This window comes from Blastocystis hominis, assembly GCF_000151665.1.
Source record: "Blastocystis hominis, Singapore isolate B (sub-type 7) whole genome shotgun sequence assembly, scaffold_1".
Taxonomy (NCBI): Eukaryota; class Bigyra; order Opalinata; family Blastocystidae; genus Blastocystis; species Blastocystis hominis.
Genome location: NW_013171816.1, coordinates 892846 through 912629, shown reverse-complemented (window position 1 = coordinate 912629; position 19784 = coordinate 892846). Strand labels below are relative to the sequence as shown.

General features: G+C 45.8%; 12 protein-coding genes; 3 read left to right on the top strand and 9 right to left on the bottom strand.

Annotated features, from left to right (window-relative positions):
* Nucleotides 1–149: 149 nt before the first annotated feature.
* On the bottom strand, nucleotides 150–636 carry GSBLH_T00006155001 (uncharacterized protein; the record flags this gene model as incomplete). Its single annotated transcript, XM_013039231.1, has 4 exons — nucleotides 150–233; nucleotides 264–367; nucleotides 402–514; nucleotides 548–636. The coding sequence occupies 4 exons, from the start codon at nucleotides 634–636 to the stop codon at nucleotides 150–152; spliced, it is 390 nt and encodes a 129-aa protein (XP_012894685.1).
* Nucleotides 637–898: 262 nt separating this feature from the next.
* On the top strand, nucleotides 899–2239 carry GSBLH_T00000936001 (uncharacterized protein; the record flags this gene model as incomplete). Its single annotated transcript, XM_013039230.1, has 1 exon — nucleotides 899–2239. One exon carries the CDS (start codon nucleotides 899–901, stop codon nucleotides 2237–2239), a length of 1341 nt encoding a protein of 446 aa, XP_012894684.1.
* A 2003-nt stretch (nucleotides 2240–4242) lies between these two features.
* Nucleotides 4243–4656, top strand: GSBLH_T00000935001 (Ribosomal protein S28e). XM_013039229.1 has 3 exons: nucleotides 4243–4419; nucleotides 4452–4505; nucleotides 4537–4656. Exons 1-3 carry the CDS (start codon nucleotides 4360–4362, stop codon nucleotides 4603–4605), a joined length of 183 nt encoding a protein of 60 aa, XP_012894683.1. The 5' UTR covers nucleotides 4243–4359; the 3' UTR covers nucleotides 4606–4656.
* Nucleotides 4657–4863: 207 nt separating this feature from the next.
* On the bottom strand, nucleotides 4864–6343 carry GSBLH_T00000934001 (uncharacterized protein; the record flags this gene model as incomplete). XM_013039228.1 has 3 exons in its annotated part: nucleotides 5904–6343; nucleotides 5723–5875; nucleotides 4864–5694 (listed from the first exon to the last, which is right to left on the bottom strand). Exons 1-3 carry the CDS (start codon nucleotides 6075–6077, stop codon nucleotides 4864–4866), a joined length of 1158 nt encoding a protein of 385 aa, XP_012894682.1. The 5' UTR covers nucleotides 6078–6343.
* Nucleotides 6344–7175: 832 nt separating this feature from the next.
* Nucleotides 7176–7847, bottom strand: GSBLH_T00000933001 (uncharacterized protein; the record flags this gene model as incomplete). XM_013039227.1 has 1 exon in its annotated part: nucleotides 7176–7847. One exon carries the CDS (start codon nucleotides 7845–7847, stop codon nucleotides 7194–7196), a length of 654 nt encoding a protein of 217 aa, XP_012894681.1. The 3' UTR covers nucleotides 7176–7193.
* A 1361-nt stretch (nucleotides 7848–9208) lies between these two features.
* GSBLH_T00000932001 (Arginine/ornithine transport system ATPase) lies at nucleotides 9209–10528 on the bottom strand (the record flags this gene model as incomplete). The annotated part of the gene is made up of 6 exons (XM_013039226.1): nucleotides 9209–9418; nucleotides 9449–9620; nucleotides 9651–10227; nucleotides 10259–10367; nucleotides 10400–10436; nucleotides 10467–10528. The coding sequence occupies 6 exons, from the start codon at nucleotides 10526–10528 to the stop codon at nucleotides 9209–9211; spliced, it is 1167 nt and encodes a 388-aa protein (XP_012894680.1).
* Nucleotides 10529–10591: 63 nt separating this feature from the next.
* Nucleotides 10592–11293, bottom strand: GSBLH_T00000931001 (uncharacterized protein; the record flags this gene model as incomplete). Its single annotated transcript, XM_013039225.1, has 4 exons — nucleotides 10592–10867; nucleotides 10897–10985; nucleotides 11018–11133; nucleotides 11169–11293. The coding sequence occupies 4 exons, from the start codon at nucleotides 11291–11293 to the stop codon at nucleotides 10592–10594; spliced, it is 606 nt and encodes a 201-aa protein (XP_012894679.1).
* Nucleotides 11294–11344: 51 nt separating this feature from the next.
* GSBLH_T00000930001 (uncharacterized protein) lies at nucleotides 11345–11607 on the bottom strand (the record flags this gene model as incomplete). XM_013039224.1 has 1 exon in its annotated part: nucleotides 11345–11607. The coding sequence occupies one exon, from the start codon at nucleotides 11605–11607 to the stop codon at nucleotides 11356–11358; it is 252 nt and encodes an 83-aa protein (XP_012894678.1). The 3' UTR covers nucleotides 11345–11355.
* Nucleotides 11608–11993: 386 nt separating this feature from the next.
* GSBLH_T00000929001 (uncharacterized protein) lies at nucleotides 11994–12574 on the top strand (the record flags this gene model as incomplete). Its single annotated transcript, XM_013039223.1, has 5 exons — nucleotides 11994–12056; nucleotides 12089–12142; nucleotides 12173–12236; nucleotides 12266–12465; nucleotides 12494–12574. The coding sequence occupies 5 exons, from the start codon at nucleotides 11994–11996 to the stop codon at nucleotides 12572–12574; spliced, it is 462 nt and encodes a 153-aa protein (XP_012894677.1).
* Nucleotides 12575–12788: 214 nt separating this feature from the next.
* Nucleotides 12789–13578, bottom strand: GSBLH_T00000928001 (uncharacterized protein; the record flags this gene model as incomplete). Its single annotated transcript, XM_013039222.1, has 6 exons — nucleotides 12789–12907; nucleotides 12937–13053; nucleotides 13082–13214; nucleotides 13244–13302; nucleotides 13335–13455; nucleotides 13486–13578. 6 exons carry the CDS (start codon nucleotides 13576–13578, stop codon nucleotides 12789–12791), a joined length of 642 nt encoding a protein of 213 aa, XP_012894676.1.
* A 38-nt stretch (nucleotides 13579–13616) lies between these two features.
* GSBLH_T00000927001 (uncharacterized protein) lies at nucleotides 13617–13943 on the bottom strand (the record flags this gene model as incomplete). XM_013039221.1 has 2 exons in its annotated part: nucleotides 13617–13705; nucleotides 13736–13943. 2 exons carry the CDS (start codon nucleotides 13941–13943, stop codon nucleotides 13653–13655), a joined length of 261 nt encoding a protein of 86 aa, XP_012894675.1. The 3' UTR covers nucleotides 13617–13652.
* Nucleotides 13944–17649: 3706 nt separating this feature from the next.
* GSBLH_T00000926001 (uncharacterized protein) lies at nucleotides 17650–18976 on the bottom strand (the record flags this gene model as incomplete). XM_013039220.1 has 3 exons in its annotated part: nucleotides 17650–18266; nucleotides 18300–18779; nucleotides 18810–18976. The coding sequence occupies 3 exons, from the start codon at nucleotides 18974–18976 to the stop codon at nucleotides 17687–17689; spliced, it is 1227 nt and encodes a 408-aa protein (XP_012894674.1). The 3' UTR covers nucleotides 17650–17686.
* Nucleotides 18977–19784: the final 808 nt, after the last annotated feature.

The window sequence follows — 19784 nt, the reverse complement described above, 5'->3', positions numbered from 1 at the left end:
CCAGGAGCACCAGGAGCACCAGGAACTCCAAACGGACGAGGAGGCATCATGCCAGGTAGCATCATGCCAGGCGGCATCATTCCGGGTGGCATCATTCCGGGAGGCATCATTCCTTGATTGGCGCCTGTGATATTTCCAACCTCTATGACTTAAAAAGGCAAAAGAAAGAAACGATAGTCCATAATGTACTTCTGGGTATTGGCGAGCATGAACTGCTTCGGGATTGTGTTGTCCTAGGCATTATTTGCTTCCCCGAAAAGTACATCTTTCGGTGGAGGACCACAGATGTGGATAGAAACGATCATACAACCACGAATTACCACTAATCCACGGTTTCGTTCAATGGTAGCATCTTCTCCTGGTAAATCTACCCGCTTAGCCGACTACTATCAAAATCAAACTTGGAAGTGGAGGAAGATCCTTCTTGATTCCCTTTGTAACGACTTCGCGAGCACGGGAAAGAACTACGTTCATTGAAGCATCATAAGCCAAAAATTGACCTATAAAGCTTCGGCTATAGCAAATTAACAAGCAAAAGAGGGGTTACCCATCCAATAACTCAACTCGAATAATGTGGTTTATATAGTCAAGCATTCTCGTCGCCTTTGCTCCCAAATTACTCTTCGTTCGCACCATGAGTGACTACACACACGATAGAGAAAACCAAGATAAGTGTGACACTTTTTTGTTGATGTCATATGGGAAATTGTATATTATGCAGTTCATATTTCCAATAGTTGCCTTATTGTGTTTGCTATCGTTTTATTATCAATGGAAGTAGGGTTTGGTGAGGCTCTTGTTTTTCAGAATTACTACTTCTCTAATCGATGACTACGGTGTTCCTAAAGGAGACCATGCCTATCTCATCTCTGATTCCTATACACAGTTATCTTCTGTTATGGGACACTCAGCAGTTTTTAACAATACTTCAGATGGTACACAGTCGTCTAAACCCATCACCAGAAAATCAGTCACATTGAATGAGACCAATAGAGCTAGCTTAATAGAAGATAGAAATTATGATACTGTTAGTAATGAGCATGGTAAGAGTGATGCTTTGGAAAAGCCGAAGGAACATGGAGATGCACCCATGACCGAGGCCACGCAACTTCTGGATAATCTAAGCAAGGATACAACCACAGAAGCACCGAGCAATGGTGATCTTGTGCTTGAAAAGACAAAGAGCGAGACACAAATAGAATCCACACAAACCTCAACATCAGTGCATCAAATGAACAACCAGACCTCGGCTATTGTGGTTGTTGGCTGTAAAAGACTGGATTCTATTGCTCACATTACGCGTGCTCTGGAAAAGCAGCCCGAAATAGGAAAGTACTCCCTATTTTTGTCTCTGGGCTGCCTGGAGTTTCTCAACAAGCGTCATCTTCAGAATATCAAAGAGCTGTCAAGATACACGATTCTGGAGTATGACGATGCAAAGCAACTGGGCTCGATTCCCAAGCCATTTAAGCGCATTCAGCTACATTACCGTTTTTTCTTACAAGTCCTATTCGAATCATACCGCTTTAACCGTGTGATTATCCTCGAAGATGATCTGGAGCTCTCTCCCTCGCTTCTCAATTTCTTTGAAGCCACTTCGCCCTTGCTCGACCAAGACGAAACAATCGCTTGCATTAGTGCCTTCAATGATAACGCGTTGGCCGATTACGGCGACCCCAAACTGCTTCGCCGATCATCTTATTTCCCCAATCTTGCGTTAATGTTCAGTCTTCGATCGTATAACAAAATTTGGAAAGATCAGGCTCTAACGAAAAGCACCAACGGATGGGACCATTGGCTCCGCGTTCGCTCGGCTTCCCTTCATATGGAGGGAGTGTTCCCTGTGATTCCCCGCGTGCGACATGGTTGTTCTGCGAACAGCACGACCGCTCAAGGCATAATTTGCAGGAAGTTGAAAATGTATCCGCTTTTCCAGGAGAGGAGCATAGATCTGGGCAATTTGAATTACATCCTGGGTGAAAATTATGACCGCTTCCTTCTTTCTCAATTCTTTGATCCCCAAAAGATCGAAGAAGCGATTCAGCTTTTCTCATGGAGCGAAGAAATCCTGCTAAAAGAGAATCGGACACTCCCCAATTTCAATCCAAGCTATCTGAGCACTGTGAATGTTCAAGTGTACAAGCAATCCGCTATTTCGTCCATTCTGAAACCTGCAAATACCGTCAATGTGTTGCTTGTTGTTCGTGAAGTCGAATCTCTTTTCGTGCGTGATGCATAGGAATTACGATATGTTTTTTACCGTTTAAGAATGTTTGCAGCATATCGCGGATTCCATCATGGAATCATCCCTCTATACCAGCCAAAGAAGCTCATTTTCATTATCGATCGGCGTCAGTGGATGCTGGTTCCTCGAGAAGTTCGTTCGCTTTGCTGTTTGTAACGTGTAGCACGCCATTCTACCGAATCCTTGGGGTAAGATAATGATTTCCAAGCCTGGCGAGAGTTGCGACCAGGTGTGTCAAAAGGAGCACCTGTCCTGCGACTTTGTTCAGCAAGAGTTTTTGAATAACTGCCACACGATGCAACACTACTTTGGATGTCCCTATGGGTGCTGGAATGAAGTGGATAAGTATGTCCCTGCGTTTATTGAGGATGGGAAGGACTACGACAAACTGTGCTTGATTTCATACGATGCATTTTCCTATTGTTCTTCAAGCCAGTCCACGTCATCACGATTGTGTTATTGTATTCCGGGAGAAAAGATTGTGACCTACAGCATCTATTACAAAGTTCCACGGGCTTCCACAAACAGAGTCATTTCGTTTAAGAAAGCAAATTCCTAATTTTTTTGTGAGAAACGAAATTGAATTGTATAAGATGGCTTCTCTTGTTTCTTTTACACACACTATATCCTGGGATATTCATTTACTTTTCTCAGTTTTTCATCGAATGACTTTCATTCCAAACTGGATTATCGGTGCTTCACTTGCACTTCTGTCTACAGCGCTTGGAAGTCTGGGAAAAGTGCTCGTGCGGTGTGTTCACTTGATACGAACTTCGGAATCATTCCCAGACTATTTGAAAACAAAGTGGAGCAACTTCCCATGGGTTGCTTCGCTTCTTTTACAGTTGTCAAGTGTTGACACCATGACTTTAAGAACTCCCCTCTCTCTCCTTTCCCTTCTAGCGCAGTCCCTGGTAGTTGTTATCAATCCCGCGCTTTCGATCCTTTCCTACAGTTTTGCCGCACAGTCGCTGCTCACTCCGTTTGCAGGATTGAGCGTCGTTTGGTCCCTGTTCTTCACTTCCTTGCTTCTCCCAGAAGCTCCCGACAAGGAGCAGTACAAGTCAACCCTTTTCATCACAGCATATCCATCCGTAATCTCATTGATAGATCCTTCATTGACAATGGGTGCATCTTGATTGGGCTATCCGCTTCTCATTCTCCCGTAACACTCACTGTTGCAGCTCTCATCGAATCCTCACTATCCATCAAGAGCCTTTTATTTAATATCGCCTATTTCATTTCAATTCTGTTTCTTGTCTTTTCCATCTACTGGCCATATATGGATAGATTGAATAAGGTGAGAGGGTACTTTTCAGCTTATCCATTCCTGATAGACTTGCTTTCAGTCTCCTCTCTGGAGCCTTAAGTGGGAATCAGACCTATATCAAGTGTCTTTCCGTGATTCTAGCCGAGTACGTACTACTGTAAACTGCTTCCTAGCAGCTTCTTCAACGGAGTTCCTGTGTGGAAATCACTCTGGGTTTACTACTCACTCATTATGGTTGGCATCACCGCGGGAGGAGGCATTCTGGCGCTCAACAGCGCGCTCCGAGAATATGAAGCGATGTTTGTAATCCCAATGTAATCAAGAGGGTGTGAACGAATCCTAGATACCAGGGGTGTTTCATAATTGTCGGTAGTCTCTCAGGGATTCTGTGCTTCAATGAGATGGAGACAGCATCCTGGAACCAAATCTGTGTGTATTTCATCGGCATCGCGATGAACCTGTACGGACTCATCCTGACAAACAAGCCAAAAATCAAATATGCATGTGATCCCGATATGTCGCTCTAACGTGTAGAAAGCATTACCCGGAGAAAAACAAGAAGAAGTCATCGCGGTCGAAGGAGACTCGGTTATTCGACACTTTCCATCATTTTCGTTGGATGTACAATAAAGATAGCCTTGTTTTTTGAAATAAACCATATTTGGGACCTAAATGACCAGAACAGTATGTCCCATTTTAGAATCCACAATTCCTTTCTCACAGTTCAGGTTTCATAAGACTCTAAAATGGTAAGTTTTGCTAGAACAGTTAATCCGCATAATCCTCCTCTGTTTTCCATGCGTTTAAGTGGAAGGAGTCTAATCTCTTCTAGGAAAACCAAGTCATGCTTGCCGTTGTGGATAAGGTGCTGGGAAGAACCGGTAACACTGGTAACGTCACCCAGGTTGGCCTCGGCTGCCTCTTTGTCACTATTAGGTCCGCGTCACTTTCATGGATTCCTCCAAGCGTAGCATTGTGAGAAACGTGAAGGTAGATCATCTGGTGCCGTGCTTATGCCTAGGGACCTGTGCGCGAGGGTGATATTCTGACTCTTCTGGAATGGGAGCGTGAGGCTCGTCGTCTCCGATAAATAGGGTGTGCTGATGTGAATCCTGAAACCTGTTTGAGCAACCTCACTTTTTTCTTGTTTTTAATATAAACGTATCCCAACAAAGAGAGAATACTCACGGATTTACAGCAAATTTCGACTTTACAATGTGCAGCTTCTTTCCCTGCCACACTTCCTTATCCATCTTCAGCGCCGCTTGGAATCCCTCTTCTCCTTCGAATTGGAGCAGTCCTGTTCCTTTTCCTACGCGGGTGATCTTGTCTCGTATGATTCTCGAGGCTATGACCTTTCCACACTAAGGCATAAGTCCACTCCTTCGCTTCCCACCTTCGAAAAGAACACGCTAAACTCGTACTCAGACACTCCACTAGGCAGTCCACTCACAAAAATGGTGTTCACAACGGGAGGCGTGTTTTGGTTTTCCTGCTTCTCCGTCTTTCGTTCGTTCTGCGGAACCGATTTTTTCACTTCCATTTTTCGACTCTTCAGCATCTTCCCATTCTCCACCAACGCCGATTCCGCCGCTTCTTCCGTCGAGAACTCAACATACCCGAATCCTCTGCTCTTCCCGTGGTTATTTCGCACGATCGTCACTTCCACGATTTCCCCGTACTGCTGGAAGCGTTCCTGCACGTCTTCCTCCGACGCCGCGAAGCTCAGATTGTTCACGAACACTGTGCGATGCTGCACGTCCGCGTCCTGCTTTTTCTCCCGCAGCATCTTCTTCTTCTGCGTTGCGGTTTCCACGTTCTCTCGTTTCGCCGGGATTTCTTCGCGCTCCATCGGCGATTTTCGTTTTGCCGCGCTTTTTTCTTCGTCTTCGTCTTCATCTTCGCCCTCCTCCTCTTTTTCTTTGTCTTCTTTGGATTCGACGTTCACCGTCTCCATCGCTCGGCGTTCCTTCTCTTCTTTTTCCATCGCCAGCTCCCGGAATCGCCGGCTCTTCCGCGAGAACTCGCTCCACGTCTCCAGGGTGCCAAAGTTCCGCTCGAATTCCTCCCACGCGCACAGCACAAACTCCAGATTGTCGCTCACCGCTGCGGCTGCGCGCTTGTAGAGCGCTCGCGCCTGCTTGCTTTGGTTATACGCGCGGTCGAACTGAATGTATTCCTACATGGAACAGTATTCCAACGCGTACACTCCAGTACCCAAATTCGCGGGAATGGAACTTGAGAATCCCCTCCCAGATTCGATACGCGAGTTCTTCTTCGTGCAAAACCGTTAGATAAACCTGGCTCACCGCTTTCTGCAGCTCGAAAATCCCGTCGTACCACTCTTTGTTCAGTTCTCGCTAGGTGGAAACAAGTGGAAACGCCAACCAGCCAATCAACGCAGCGCCCGCAATACTCGCGAAGCGCCGATTCCGCGCCTTCTTCGCGTAAAACGACGCGACGACGATAGGAAGCGAGGCAAGCGAGGTAGAATCGGAGGTATTCGTAGTAACTGCCCAGCACTTGCTGGTTCACCGTCTGCGTTAATTCGGTTAAGAGCATAACAGGTTTGTTTGTTAGTTCGAGACAAAGCACACGGTCTTCGTACAGAGGACCCGAGTTCGAAATGTGTCGCAGAGCGCGCGAAATCACCTGGTTGCACTTCTTTCCCACCTTGACGAAATCGTAGACGTACAGAAAATAGGAATGCCAGAAATCGGCCTGATCTCGGAATGTATAGGCATAACGTTGGTAGAGGAAGCCTGTGCGAGACAGACCCGCTTTTTTATCGTTTTGAAGTTCGAATTTGGCGTAGTCGTGGAAGCGGCGAAGCGCGGTGGTAATGTGATCCACTTCGATGGAAGCTGTGAGTTCCATCTGCAGGATACTTCTTCTTTCGAATTCTTTTATCGAATTCTCTCCGAGTTCTATGACGGAGGGATCGATCTCAAGACCGATTCCTTGATGCCACTCTTTGTATGATTCTAAGCATTCTGCGCTCGTTTGATAGCAATTTCTCAGCATTCTTGCATATAATTTCTCTGTTTGCTCTGGAGGATTCACGTTCTTGGACCATTCAAGAAGGAGGCTCCAAAGACGCGGTCCATCGATGCAATCGAATTCAAATGCGCTAATTGCTTCTTCAAGGAGTGTAGGCATCTCCGAAGGAAGAGATGACTTGACGTAAGAGAGATACTGGTACCAAATGTCTGCAGAATAATAGTCTCTGAGTGCGGCTTGGTAAAGGTTACAAATTCCTTCCTTTTCCTCCTCATCCGATACAAACTGTTTCTCGTCATCGATCCATTGAATCCACATATCTGTATTTAAATGTACAAGTCATAGAATACCCGGAGGAAGGGGAAACACTTGCTTACACTGCAGACGCATAGAGCGGAGGTTGTCAATATCTCCATTGATTCTATATGCCTGAATCAATTCGATGTATGCGTCCCAATCCTTTTCATTTTCCTGAATGCGCGCTTTCAGTTCATCTATCTTCTTTTGGTTGTCTTCATCATCGCTGGAATAGGAATAGTCGGATTCTTCTAGAAATAAGCCAAGGTTTCGATTTCTTGACGCTTACCCTTATTACTGCTAGCATCCTCATCCATATTAATATCTTCCTTTTCCATGTTCGATTTCCACAACAAACAATGAAACCAATAGAATGTTTGTTTATAATTCCTCTTCTTCCTTTTCCCCAGATACATCACTGCACGGATCGTCCGGACTCGTGCACATTCCCTCGTCCTGTACCTCCTTCTTAGGCTCCTCTTCCTTCTTAGGCTCTTCTTCTTCCTCCTTGATTTCTTCTTCTTTTTCTTCTTCCTCCTTCTTCATCTCCACTTCCTCTTTCTCCTTTTCTTCCTTTTCCCCAGATATATCACTGCACGGATCGTCCGGACTCGTGCACATTCCCTCGTCCTGCACTTCCTCCTTAGGCTCCTCTTCCTTCTTAGGCTCTTCTACTTCCTCCTTGATCTCCTCCTCCTTGATCTCCTCCTCCTTGATCTCCTCTTCCTTGATCTCCTCTTCCTTTTCTTCTTCCTTAGCGGGTTCGGCGGCTTCCAGCTTCTTGGGCAGGTTCACGACCACTCGGTTATTCTCCACAAACTTCTTCAGCACGCTGTACGTAATCTGATCGGCCTTCAGCACGGTCTGGCTCTCCCCATCGCCTCCCGCCTTGTACAGCACGATCATCGGGAAATCGGGCGGCAGAATGCCCTTGATCTCGTTCTTCGACGAGTCCACACGCGCAATCACCACATCGTCCACGTTCAAATAATCGTGCGCCAAGTGCTGATAATCGTCCTCGATCTTATGGCACATTCGGCACTCCTACACTCGACCTTTCCTCGCTTTCCTACCGGCACCACAAACTCCACGAGCACATTTCGGTACGGATCGAACGCCACATCCACGAAATCGCGGCTCACGATGCGTCGTACGAACCCGTCCGGCTCCGTGTAGATGGGTTCGCTCTTATAGAACGGATACAACTCGCCCAAGTGCGCCTTCTCTGCGAACTCCATCACCTTCTCGACCGTGTAGTCCTCGTCGTGATACACGTACTTGATCGATCCTTTGTCCGATCGCAGGTCCACGTAGAACAAAATCGGGAGCTGCTCGCGCTCAAATCCGAAGTATTTAATCATCGATCGCTCGTCCGGATCCAGATCCAGCATTAAAAACTGGTTGCGTCCCTTGACGGAAACCTGCTCGAACACTTCGCGAAGAGGAAGATTGTTGAGCAGCTCGCTGTTCTCTGACATGTACACGAGGTGCTCGCGGATGTGGTGCGTTTTGTCGAAGATGCGGCGGGTCCAGGCGGAGACGTAGGGTACAATGGCGGGAAGCGACCACAGCGCGATGAAGCTGCGGATGTCGTCCACACCCCATTTGCCAGTGAATGGATACACAACGTCGTCAGTGTTGATTACGGAGAAGGAATCCATGGGCTGGGACACTTTCGATTCCCCAACGGAGACTAAGATGTCATTGAACTCGTCCTCGCGGATAGCGCTCATGAAATGCTTGTATTTCAGACTGCTATCTGTGGAGAAGTGGGCGACAACCACAGAGATCCCCTTCCGTCGGTGGGAAGCCACTTCCATATCATCGAAAACGAGCGTAAATTTGTCTTCTGTCTTCTTCTTCAGATAGAACAAAATCTTCCTAAACATCGATTTCTGTTCCAAATACTTACTCAACCCTCATCTCTCCTGCGTAGTACTCACCATCACCATCTCCATAGAAATAGAGAGTAGGGTACTTCCTCAAATGGTAGATCTCAGCAATATCACGGTTGGCAGGAAGGTTAATCTACTGAACACGGCACCTCACACCATACCTTAGCCAACTTGATATCCATATCTTCCTCTTTGATTCTGCGAGCTAGCTGACGGAAATAATATTCAAACGACTTCGATTTTCCATCCCACTACGCATGATCCTCAGAACAGGAAGTGTACCGCAGAGTGGAAGAAAAGAAGCAAGTTGTGGGCGTTTTTGACAACCTTATGAAATGAACTGCTGTCCAAAATCATAATCCCATCACTGTCTACGGTCTGTGTGAACGCAAGGGCAAGAAGCAGCAGCGGCAGCAATATAGAAGCAAACTTCATTTCGAAATGAAAATGATTTTTGTATGAAGCGTTCAGTGGTTCTTGATTACCAACAAACAATCGAAATTACTTCAGATTTTTATACTCGTCTTTGACAAAGATATCCTTCAGCTCGCGGCCCGCACGACGATGCGTCATACCACCACTCTTCATTACAGCGTCCAGCTCCTTTGCCTTCTCCAACACCGCAGGATTACGCTTGCAGCTCGCCGCAATCTGCGTAATCAGCTGCGACCACATGGCACTGGAGTTCTGGTTCACTCTCTTCTGCTCGAGCTAGACATCATCCGCCCTCCGCTCTCCCACGCTTCCGCACGCGAGCGCCTCCTTGTTAAACCGCGCGCAGATGTCCCAGACATCCTGAATTCGCGTCTTCTGCAGCGCGGAGCAGCGCGTGACCTCGCACTTCCAGAAGGGCGCTTTGGGTCGCTGCAGCTGCACAGCGCGTCGATTCTCCGCCTCCGACCGCGCGGCCACGCTAGAATTCACGCTCCCTCACAGCCAGTACGCGGCCAGCGGCCCATCGGCCTTGTTGATCACGACGATATCCGCGTGCTCCATGATTCCCTTCTTCTCGCCTTGCAGCTCGTCGCCCATCGCGGGGGGCATCAGCAGCATCACCATATCCACCATGTCGTCGATCATCACCTCCGATTGGCCCAGACCCACCGTCTCCACGATCACGATATCGTAGCCCGCGGCCTCGCAGAGCATCACCAGATCGCTGGTGTGCTCCGCCACGCCGCCCAGAGAGCAGTTGGAGGGCGAGGGGCGCACGAACGCGTTCGGATCGTAGGCCAGCTTCAGCATGCGGGTTTTATCACCCAGCAGAGAGCCTCCCGATCGAGTGGACGAGGGGTCGATCGCAAGCACGGCCACACGGTGGCCCTGCGAGGTCAGCAGGGTACCCAGCGCCTCGCAGAAGGTACTCTTACCGGCTCCTGGGGGACCAGCGATTCCAAGACGGAACGAACCAGGAACAAACTGTTTCGGGTGGTACTTCTCGTTCTCCATTCTACGAACGGAAAGCACGTAGTCGAGGAGAAGTTCTGCTTGTTCAACATGGCTTGGTAAGGACGACTCCACTACACCTTCACTTTCCTTGAGATCGCCTACAAAGGGTCACGGCACGGCTGAGGAGGTTGCGCTGTTGGTTTAATGAGCCAATAGCCCAAGTCTTCACGCTTTCCGCCATTCCTTCAGGAAACGGAAGGGGAGGGTTCTCCTGCACAGTAAATCCTATTTCGGACAAACTACCACCGAGTACTGTGTTCCGAAAAGACGAATGGAGCATCTAACTGTAAAGCCGCGCTTCTATTCCTACCCCGCGGCTGCATGACATCTAGGAATAGCTCGGGATAGAGATCTGCCAAGACAACTAAACATTACAGAAATTATGAACTACCATTTTCATTTGCAATCATTTGCTCGATTATGAATACGCAGTATTCACGTTATCAAGACCTCCAATAGGTTTGGGTGAATTGTGTTCTGGGACAAACAATCTTCGAAACATGGTACAAAAGATACGAAGCGTCCTTCCTCTGAAAAACACTCCTTTACAGCGGCAGGACTCAGCCAACTCCTCACCACACATTCCCGCACCATTTCGTTGTAGCTACCGATTAGATACACGAAAATCCAAAACGTCTCTTTGCTATGGCAGTAGATAGAGGAGGCATGTTGATTGGCGGGACTCGCGGGGTTTGGATCATTTAAAAGACTCTAGGATAAACCGAATACGTTGTCCAAACCTGAATTGAAAGCAGAACGGTAAGAATGGTGTACTGGGGCGTCCATCGATTCTGCAGAATGTCCAGACAGATTTTTCCATCCACATAAACTAGAAATACCAATTCTGGAACTCAACCATACTATTTGGGTGAAAGAGACGATTGAGAAAGCGAATCGATGGCGCCACATCCGGATATTCCTCGGACAACTCAATACGTAGGAAAAACGTTCCCCCTTCCCAAGGAGTATCAGGAGGTCTATAAAATAGTTTCCGGGTTGCAGAATCGTCTACCCAAGAATGCAGGCATCCCATATCATCATGTTATCCTCATGAATTCGGCAAGTGATTCCCATCGGCTTGTTTCGAAGGTAATCTTTGTAGTCTCTCAAAATTCGCTTTCGAGCTTTTGTCGACATTGCAGAAATCAATTTTTGAGACCAACGATAAAGTGTGTCTTTAAAAAACAATTTCACTTGCATTACTTTATCGGAATTTCAATTTCCCTGCCTGTGACTGCGCCTGCTTCTGGCTTGGGAATCACAACAGACAGAACTCCATCTTTATAGGTTGCGCTTATCCGGTTATAGTCCGTGTTATGAGGCAGTCGTATCGACTTTGTGACCCACCCAAAGCCTCGCTGCATATTTCCATAGATATCTTCTTCCACAAACTTGTCGTCTTTCCGTTCAGCATAGAGCGTGAGGATATCGTCGTGAAAATAAACTCTCATCGTGTCTTTGCAAGCACCAGGCATATCAGAGGTCACCGTAATGTGCGATCTGACCTCATGTACATCAGTATCTCCAAAACCACGGTAAGACTCCCTACCCCACATATCATGAAGTGAACCACGGTAGAACTCTGCAGGGAACCATGTTGACAGTACACGTGCCATGTACTGATGTTTGTGCCCTAGCTCTTTTAGCAGCGGACGATAATAGCTCAAATATGACATTCGGAAATTATAATAGATTTATACCAATAGTGTGATAAGTACTATATCACACAAAGGGAGAGGATATTGTTGTAGTGTTTTTTATTAGTCATATCATGTACAGAACGCGTCGCTTTTTTTAGAAACGGAGTATTATCGCGCAATCTATATTGTAATCGCTGATGGCTAAAGTCATTTGCTACATTGTGGGAAATGATATATCTGGAACAGTAACTTTGACGCAAGTAATATCGCCGGAAATGAAGTGAGAATTTAGGAAACTCCTTTTTCAAACACAATAATTGATGGAACAATCAAGGGATTGCCCAAAGTTTGTTTTCTCTCTGTTTTCGAATTGTAGGGAAAGCATGGAATTAGCATTAATACCTTTGGTGATTTAACAGATGGATTTCGTCGTTGTGGTAGTGAAAAACTGAAACTGATAAGTATCTAGGCCCTCATTTCAACCCTTTTGGAAAACGCCATGGAAGTCCTAACAGTGATGAAAGACACGTTGGAAGTTTAGGAAATATTAGTTCAGACGGATATATTGCAACATTTCACATAGAAGATTCCTTAGTCCAGGTGATGGGACCTTTTTCCGTTATTGGAAGGTCGATTATTGTATACGAAAACGAGGACGATCTTGGACTTGTATATGATCAATTCGAGTAACACCTAGGGTTCGAATCGAGATAGTAGCATTAACGGGAATGTAGGGAAGGCTATTGCTGGAGGAGTGATTGGAATCGCAGCTTTTTGACTTTGCTTGTTTTATTTTTGGTTAAAGTTTGGAGCTTTTTGTTATAGAATGAACGCAGAAGTGTTGATATTAAGACATTATTTGTAAGAATGAAAGCTACTTAGAAGATTCATAGTGTTCATACATAGTAACTCAAAAACATAAATGAAGGTAATCAACTTACAACAAGCATTGATGTTACCATACCTTGAATGTACTCAAAGAAACAACTGAATCAATTGGCTTTAACAATTAGAATAGTTCCGCATGTCATACGGATAAGCGGAAGCAACTGCGGATGTGTTGGGTCCTCGGGAAAGTATACTTCCATTAAATCATCATACTGATGAGGATCTATAATGAACAGAGAAGAATACACTTACCTCCATTATAAGGAACGACTTTAACAACACACGGAGCATTGACAATAATGGCTTCTACGTAATCACCGGTCTTTACAGGCTGGTTTTGGACGTGATACGCTTGCGCTGGCTCATTCACTATTTCAAAACAGGAATCAAGGCACACATTTATATCCCTTCGCGATGAAGCTCAAAAACGAAACATCTATGTCAGCAAAAGACTCGATTCGCCCATTCAAACGAACCCTGACTTTATTTCCCTCTAATAAAGACTTGATTGTTCCTAGAGTTCGTTTATTCTTTGTCTTAGTTAGAATGAACGACATACATCTACAACAACAGATACCAAGTCATCGATCTCCACAGGAATCTCCGTATTGGTAGCTGCTACAAAGTGAAAACTGGAATCCAATAAATACATATATACTTTTTCTCAGACTTAATCTGGTTGTTTTGAACTTGCATCCGTCCTAAATTTTCCACGTCCACGACCGAGTGATTTTCTTGAACGAACACGATCGTTCCGCGGTATTCAACGTTCTAAACATGAATAGCTGGACTGACATCCACATTCCGTTGAAACACCACCGTATCTCCTCTCGATGGGATTTTTTTATTTTGGGGGTCTATATGGCGATAAATATATCTTCCGTTTGGATTCATGACAACGCCAAACTTTCGTTTTAAAAACAAACAACCTCTCAATAAACTACTACCAGCCAGCAACCCTCCTCCCTCTACTCACATCTCTCACTGCGCATCTCCGCCATCTTCATCCTTTCCTCCCACACTACACTTCACTCCATCCCATCATCCCTACACTTCACCCTCCGCTTCATCGACTCCGACAGCTTCTCCGACGCCTCCACCTTCGCAAAGCAGCACTTCACCCGCTCCACCAGCGAGGGCGACACCCACACCGACCGTCTCTCCATCGCTGCACACAGCAATCGGCACGCTTCTTCCAGCCTTCCCAGGCCCAGCAACTCCCCCACCACCGCGGAATACGCGCAGCTCCCGCTCTCCATCAGCTCTTCCAGCACTCTGTCCACGAATGGCGGCAGGGTTGCCGCGGGATTCTCCACCAGCAACGCGCGCGTGAAGGAAACTGCCAGCTTCCCCGTGGGATCAATGCGAAGCAAATCCGCGCATCCCTTCGCGTAGGTTTCCCCGTTTCGACGAATCGGGACCTCCAGTTTCTCCAGTTTCTCCGGTCGGGAAGCGCGGAGCTGGTCTGCGACCCACTTGGCGAGAGTGGAAGCGACCATTTCGCCGTCGAAGCGCAACACTTCGACCAATCGGCGACACAGCACGAATTGGCCGCGGGAAATCAGGGTTTGCACGATGGTGGCGGGGGTCTGCTCCGTGAGGTCCCGCAGGGAACTCATCGACACTTCCAGCTCGGTCATCCACCGCAGAATCCCGGCTTCGTCCAGCAACACATCCTCCGAGTCCAAAATTCGGTCCGATTTTGGGAGTTCGGAGAGCACGCTGTACATCAGTCCGAGGATGTGAAACTCCCGAAGCATAATATCGAAATACTGTTTCAGGGAAGAGCGTGCGAGTCCCTGGAGCTTCTGGAGCAGCAAGTGGAGCGGAAGCAGGGAGAGTTGGAACTCTTTCTGATGGGCAAAGAGAGAATGGGTGCTGAGAAACACGTTGGAATCTGGATGATGCGAGTCGCAGGCCAGCAAAAGTTGACGCTGAATATCCGATTGCAGACTCTGCGTCTCATCAAAAGAACAAACACAAAACCCCAAAATCGATATCGGTAATCGCGGAGATTTGGTCTATTTTGCAGAGAAGGCTCACGAACAGAGGCAGCTGCAGAATCGCGGATTCCCGCGGTAATTCCATCAGCACAGAAGCGGCTTCATGGATTCGTTTCATTTCAATCAAAGATCGATACCACTACACATCATCCGGTTTCCACGTTTCCACGATTGTAAGGAAAACGGTGTCTTTCTGTCCGGATTGCTGATAGCGGAGGAACCAATGCTCCACCAAGTCGTACAGCCGCAGAGAAAACGCGCAATGGAACACAAAGCGATATTCCTCCGTGTCGTTCGCCTCTAAAAGAGCGTCTTCGATCCGGATTCCTTCCTCTCTCCATTTTCCACCGCACTGAAGACACGCCTGCACATATACATGGCGGATTTCCGCGGGGATCTCTTCGATTTTAAAGGTGTGGACCCAGGGCGCGAGCAGCACAACGACAAACCCTGTAAACTGGCGTTTCAGAAGGAACTCGACGAATTTCTAGATGAAACTGACGGATGAAGCGTACCGAAATGGAGGCCGTGAATCGGTCGGAGAGGAAGGCTTCCCATTGCTGAGCGTCTCCTTGCATCCGCTCCGTGTGGAAGGTGGAGTCTAAAATCGCGTAGAACGATCCGAACACTTTGGAAATCGACATGTTTTGGGGCGTGTCTGCGAGTTCGGATTGAAGAGAAAGAAGCAGCTGCTGGTCGAATAGACTCAAAAAGCCCGCGCAGTGCGCCATTTCGGCTACGAGGCGCTTCATTCGTTGGGTAAGCTCGTTTGTTTTGTCTGGGAATTGATGGGTGAGTGCGGAGAGAAGGTAAAGAAGCGGGACGCCAAATCGAAATCGGCAGAGCGTGGTGAAATAAACGATCTGCTTATACAGCTGCGATTCAGCAGGGATCGGAAGCATCGGCATTTCTTGATCGAGCAAACGAAGCGTTTCGATATGATCGCACGACAGAACTTGCAACAGCGAGTCCAGTCCTTCGAACACATCTTCTTCGGTGAGATCGGACAGCGCCGAATTCTCCAGCGACAGCGAATCCTCCGAGATCGAATCGAAGATCGGAGAGGTCGCTTCGATCCATTGCAGAGGGCTGAAGAAAGGAAGCTTGCAGGAGAGAGAATTGCCGAGCGAAAGAAGCGCGCCTGCGTTCGCGTTGGGAACTGGATGTGACTTTCAAACCCCAAAACAACCAGAAAAATTGAGCGACTCGACGGTGTGAAGAGGAGCCAGACACGTGACTCCGTGCCAATGAGATACCAGCAGCGTGGATGCGGCGAAATCCATGCTCCAGATGAACGAAACCGCACGAAGCAGAGCGAACAGTGTGTCTTTCCAGACGGCGAGGTAGAGATCCGTTTCGGTCATTTCGCTCCCCACCGTTTCGAAGAAGCGTTTTCGGTTTGCGAACTCGATTTGGACCACCGAGCTCAGATCGGGCTGGTTCTTTTCGAGGAGAAACTCGGAGAGAGCCGAAGGCGGGAGTAGCGGCGAGCTGGAGAAGCCTCGAATGAAGTGCTGGTCGATAGCAACGCGCTGCGCCTCGGAAAGCCCTTCGTTCGAATCGATGTGCAGCGAAGATTCCAACCCGAAGACGAGCGAGTAGAGCTGATCCGACAGAGAGATCTGGAGAGAATGCGAGTAGCAGCCTTCTGCGAGATCGTCGAAGCGGATGAGGCTGAGATAGACGTCTTCTCCTTTGCACCAGCAGCAGGAAATGACGGGGAGATCGGCCTCTGCGATGCAGTTGATTCGGAGATGAAGGAGACGAACGGATCCTGGCAAGGAGGAGGCGTGAGGGAGCAGAAGATTGGGAAAAGCGATTGACTAGAGTGGATAGAGGAGGAGGAAAAGGAGCGGATACCGGTGAGAGAAGAGGGAGCGAAATCGTAGAGATTTGCTGGAGAGGGGAAAGGGAGAAGAGGAAGAGAGAATTATCTTCAAGCCCGTTGCTCAGCGATAGGAGGAGAAAGTTAGAGCAAATGAAGAGCTTTCCGCTCGATATGGGGCGAGAAAAGAGACTAGGAATAAGGCAAAACGGGTTGGGAAGACAGAGGAAGAGATATGTCCGGCTCCCAAACAGATAAAGAGAGATTGTAGATGTGAAGAGAAGCGGAATTGTAGAGAAAATAGAGGCGATTATTGGAATATGCAATATCGAGTAGAGTCGACGAGGTTTTGAGGAAATGGCGGAGAGTTCGAGCGAGGTAGTTACGATCGTCCGGAACAAGCTGAGAGGAGCTTATTTTCGGTTGGATTTGGTTTAGTAACATGCAGCTTGAATCTAGATGGCGACACAAATGTGTATCAGTCCATAAGATTTGCGTAATTTTATTGTTTTCTAGAGAAGACAAATTGTCGTCGAGACAATAACGGCTAGTCATATCGAATTGAATGCAGAGGTTATTGTTAGAATCAAACCTTCCGAAAAGAGTATAGAGATAGTCTATGAATAAAACGATGTGCACAAATCATTCCGTCACAAGTCAAAACGTATAAATTCAACTCATTTGCCTTTCTCACCGCGGAAATGCCTCCAGTCACAATCGTATCTAATAATATAACAATTATCGAAAATATCTATTACTGGGAAACTTAATTTGATATTTTGTATGGAAAGTTGAACGATGGAACCAACTTGTTACAAACAGATGCTGGCTCATACTTTTCCAAATTACCATCCTTCTGTTAATTACATCAAATATTCGATACGCTGGGAAATCATTTTCTTTAGCGAATTCGTTGTTTATTTGCTGAAATCCAGAATTCTTACAAGAAGTTATATCTACATACTAAATTACACTGAATATTCCAACCATAAGAAGAAATTGGTTTTCCGGGCTCAAAGTTAATCTTCTCACAGTTGGTTGTTTCACCTTCATCCCATTCGAAAAGGGGAACCTCTCGTAAAACTTGCATCACGATACTCTTTCCTCGGAAGAGAATCTGTGTAAAAACAAACAAAGGGTTCTTATGATAAGCATAGTCCTGTTGAGGATACCTCTACTGAGGAGCGTAACCTGGCTGCTGCTGGGGCGCATAACCTGGTTGTGGTTGTGGCTGAGGAGCATAACCTGGCTGCTGCTGAGGAGCATATGCAGGTTGTGGCTGAGGAACGTAACCTGGTTGTGGCTGAAAAACGTAACCTGGTTGTGGCTGCTGAGGAGGATACACTGGCTGAGCAATAGGAACCGATTGAGCCGTCTGAGTGACCAGTATTATATTCTTATTCTTTTTATCCTTCTTACTCTTCTTATTCTTTTTTAGAAGACTTTCCAGACTCTCCTTGCAGCAAAAACAAATAGCAATTACAATAACAATTTCAAGTGCGATCAATAAACCACCAATTGTGCTTAATACAAAGCCAGTGGTGTTTTGTTCTTTACGAGACATTCCGAAACATGAAGAAGAATCGGGAGAACTGAAACTACAACCCTGAGTGAATTCATCAGCAGCTATTAACGAATCTTGATAATAACGAATATGAACAGCAAGATTCGAAGTATAAGTTTTCGAATAGAGAGCAACATCGTGATTATTAGCATAATAACAACCAGCTCCAGAACCCGTAAGTGTCCAATTTCTAAAATATCAAACAATCCAATCAATCACCTACGCAGGTATATCAAGTTGCCATTTGTTATTAACTTTATTCACTCGATAACAAAATCCAATAAGATAGTAACTCACAGAGCATACTTTTCTATATTGATCCCAAGTTCCTCCTTTCGATGAACACTTAGAATAACACTTCGAAAGATCATCTTTGCAATCCAATTGAGATGCAGTATAAGTGTTCACATATCCGTTTTTATATTCATCGTCAACAATGAGCTCATTTGTAGGTCCATATACAATAACTCTAGTTGTGGTAGTAGATGGTAATTTGGCAGAAAAGCGATAATAGAGAGCATCAGTAGTAAGACAACCTTCAGCAGGATCACCATCTTTCTTACAGCTATCACGAGTAGGATAATACTGTCCAGAAGTTGCTGTAACAGGTTCAAACTTGTTGGACTTATTTGCCAGATAAAAGTTAATATTCTTAAACGAATTCAGTCCAGTTTCTTTCCATATCTTTGCGCGAGCATTATACCTAAGCTTAAGCATCATGATCAAAGGATACTCTTCAATTCTCTCCACTCGAGTATTCTTAGAAAGAATCATGAGTACTCCAATCAACATAAGTAGAGGCGGGAAAAAGAGGCAGCAGCAAATGCAGCAACAACAACCAGAGCAACAATCATCATCTCCCTTTCCTCTTCCTCTTCCCTTTCCTTTTCCTTTTGCCATTCTAAATTGAAAAAAAAGATGAATATCATAAAAAGGGACATATGAACCAGAAAGATGACGATGATGTCCCAATTATAATATCCACAAATCTCTGATATTGCCAAAAATGTATGAAACTTGTATTTTTGTGTATATATAGATGGAAGTATTCGGAAATTGTTACAAAACGCTAGAGTTGTTCATTATCATTCAAATTTGACAGCCACTTCCATTTGTCTTTCAATCCTTCTGCTTTTAAAATTTTCGAATCTATGTACTTATATATATCGATATTGGTATATGCTTGGAGTGAAAAGTACATTGAAATGATACAGGGTTCTCGTTTAGTTTATCCTGATCATTTTCAATGTGGAATCATTTGACACTAAGAACATAGAAAAATCGTCTTTAGTAGTGATGAACCGTTATTATCATTTTGTACTTTATCATTGTCGTTGACCGATTTTACAAATGAGAGATTAAGTAACAATATAAAATGACCGATTAATCCGAAGAATCATTGTATCGAGCAAAAGACAACCAATAGAAAGAATCACGATTCTATTCCACTTTTCAATATCAATTATATTGTATATGAATAGTAGAAAGCAATAATCCATTATGTACTCACACAATGAGTGAAAGTGAGAAGTTGAAATCTTTTGTTACACAATCGATGAGAATTCAATCGTTATTACATACTTTTAAAACGATTTTGTTGAAACAACCAAAAATACAATCAAATTCAATTATATATATATATATATATATATAATAGTATATCACTGACATAGGAGACATGACGGCCCGGAACACCACTCGCTTCTCA

Coding starts and splice junctions, on each gene's coding strand:
- GSBLH_T00000935001 (XM_013039229.1), top strand. CDS start 4,360: ATGCTTGCCGTTGTGGATAAGGTGCTGGGAAGAACCGGTAACACTGGT. Junction 4,420..4,451: donor ACACTGGTAACGTCACCCAG/GTTGGCCTCGGC, acceptor TGTCACTATTAG/GTCCGCGTCACTTTCATGGA. Junction 4,506..4,536: donor GCATTGTGAGAAACGTGAAG/GTAGATCATCTG, acceptor GCTTATGCCTAG/GGACCTGTGCGCGAGGGTGA.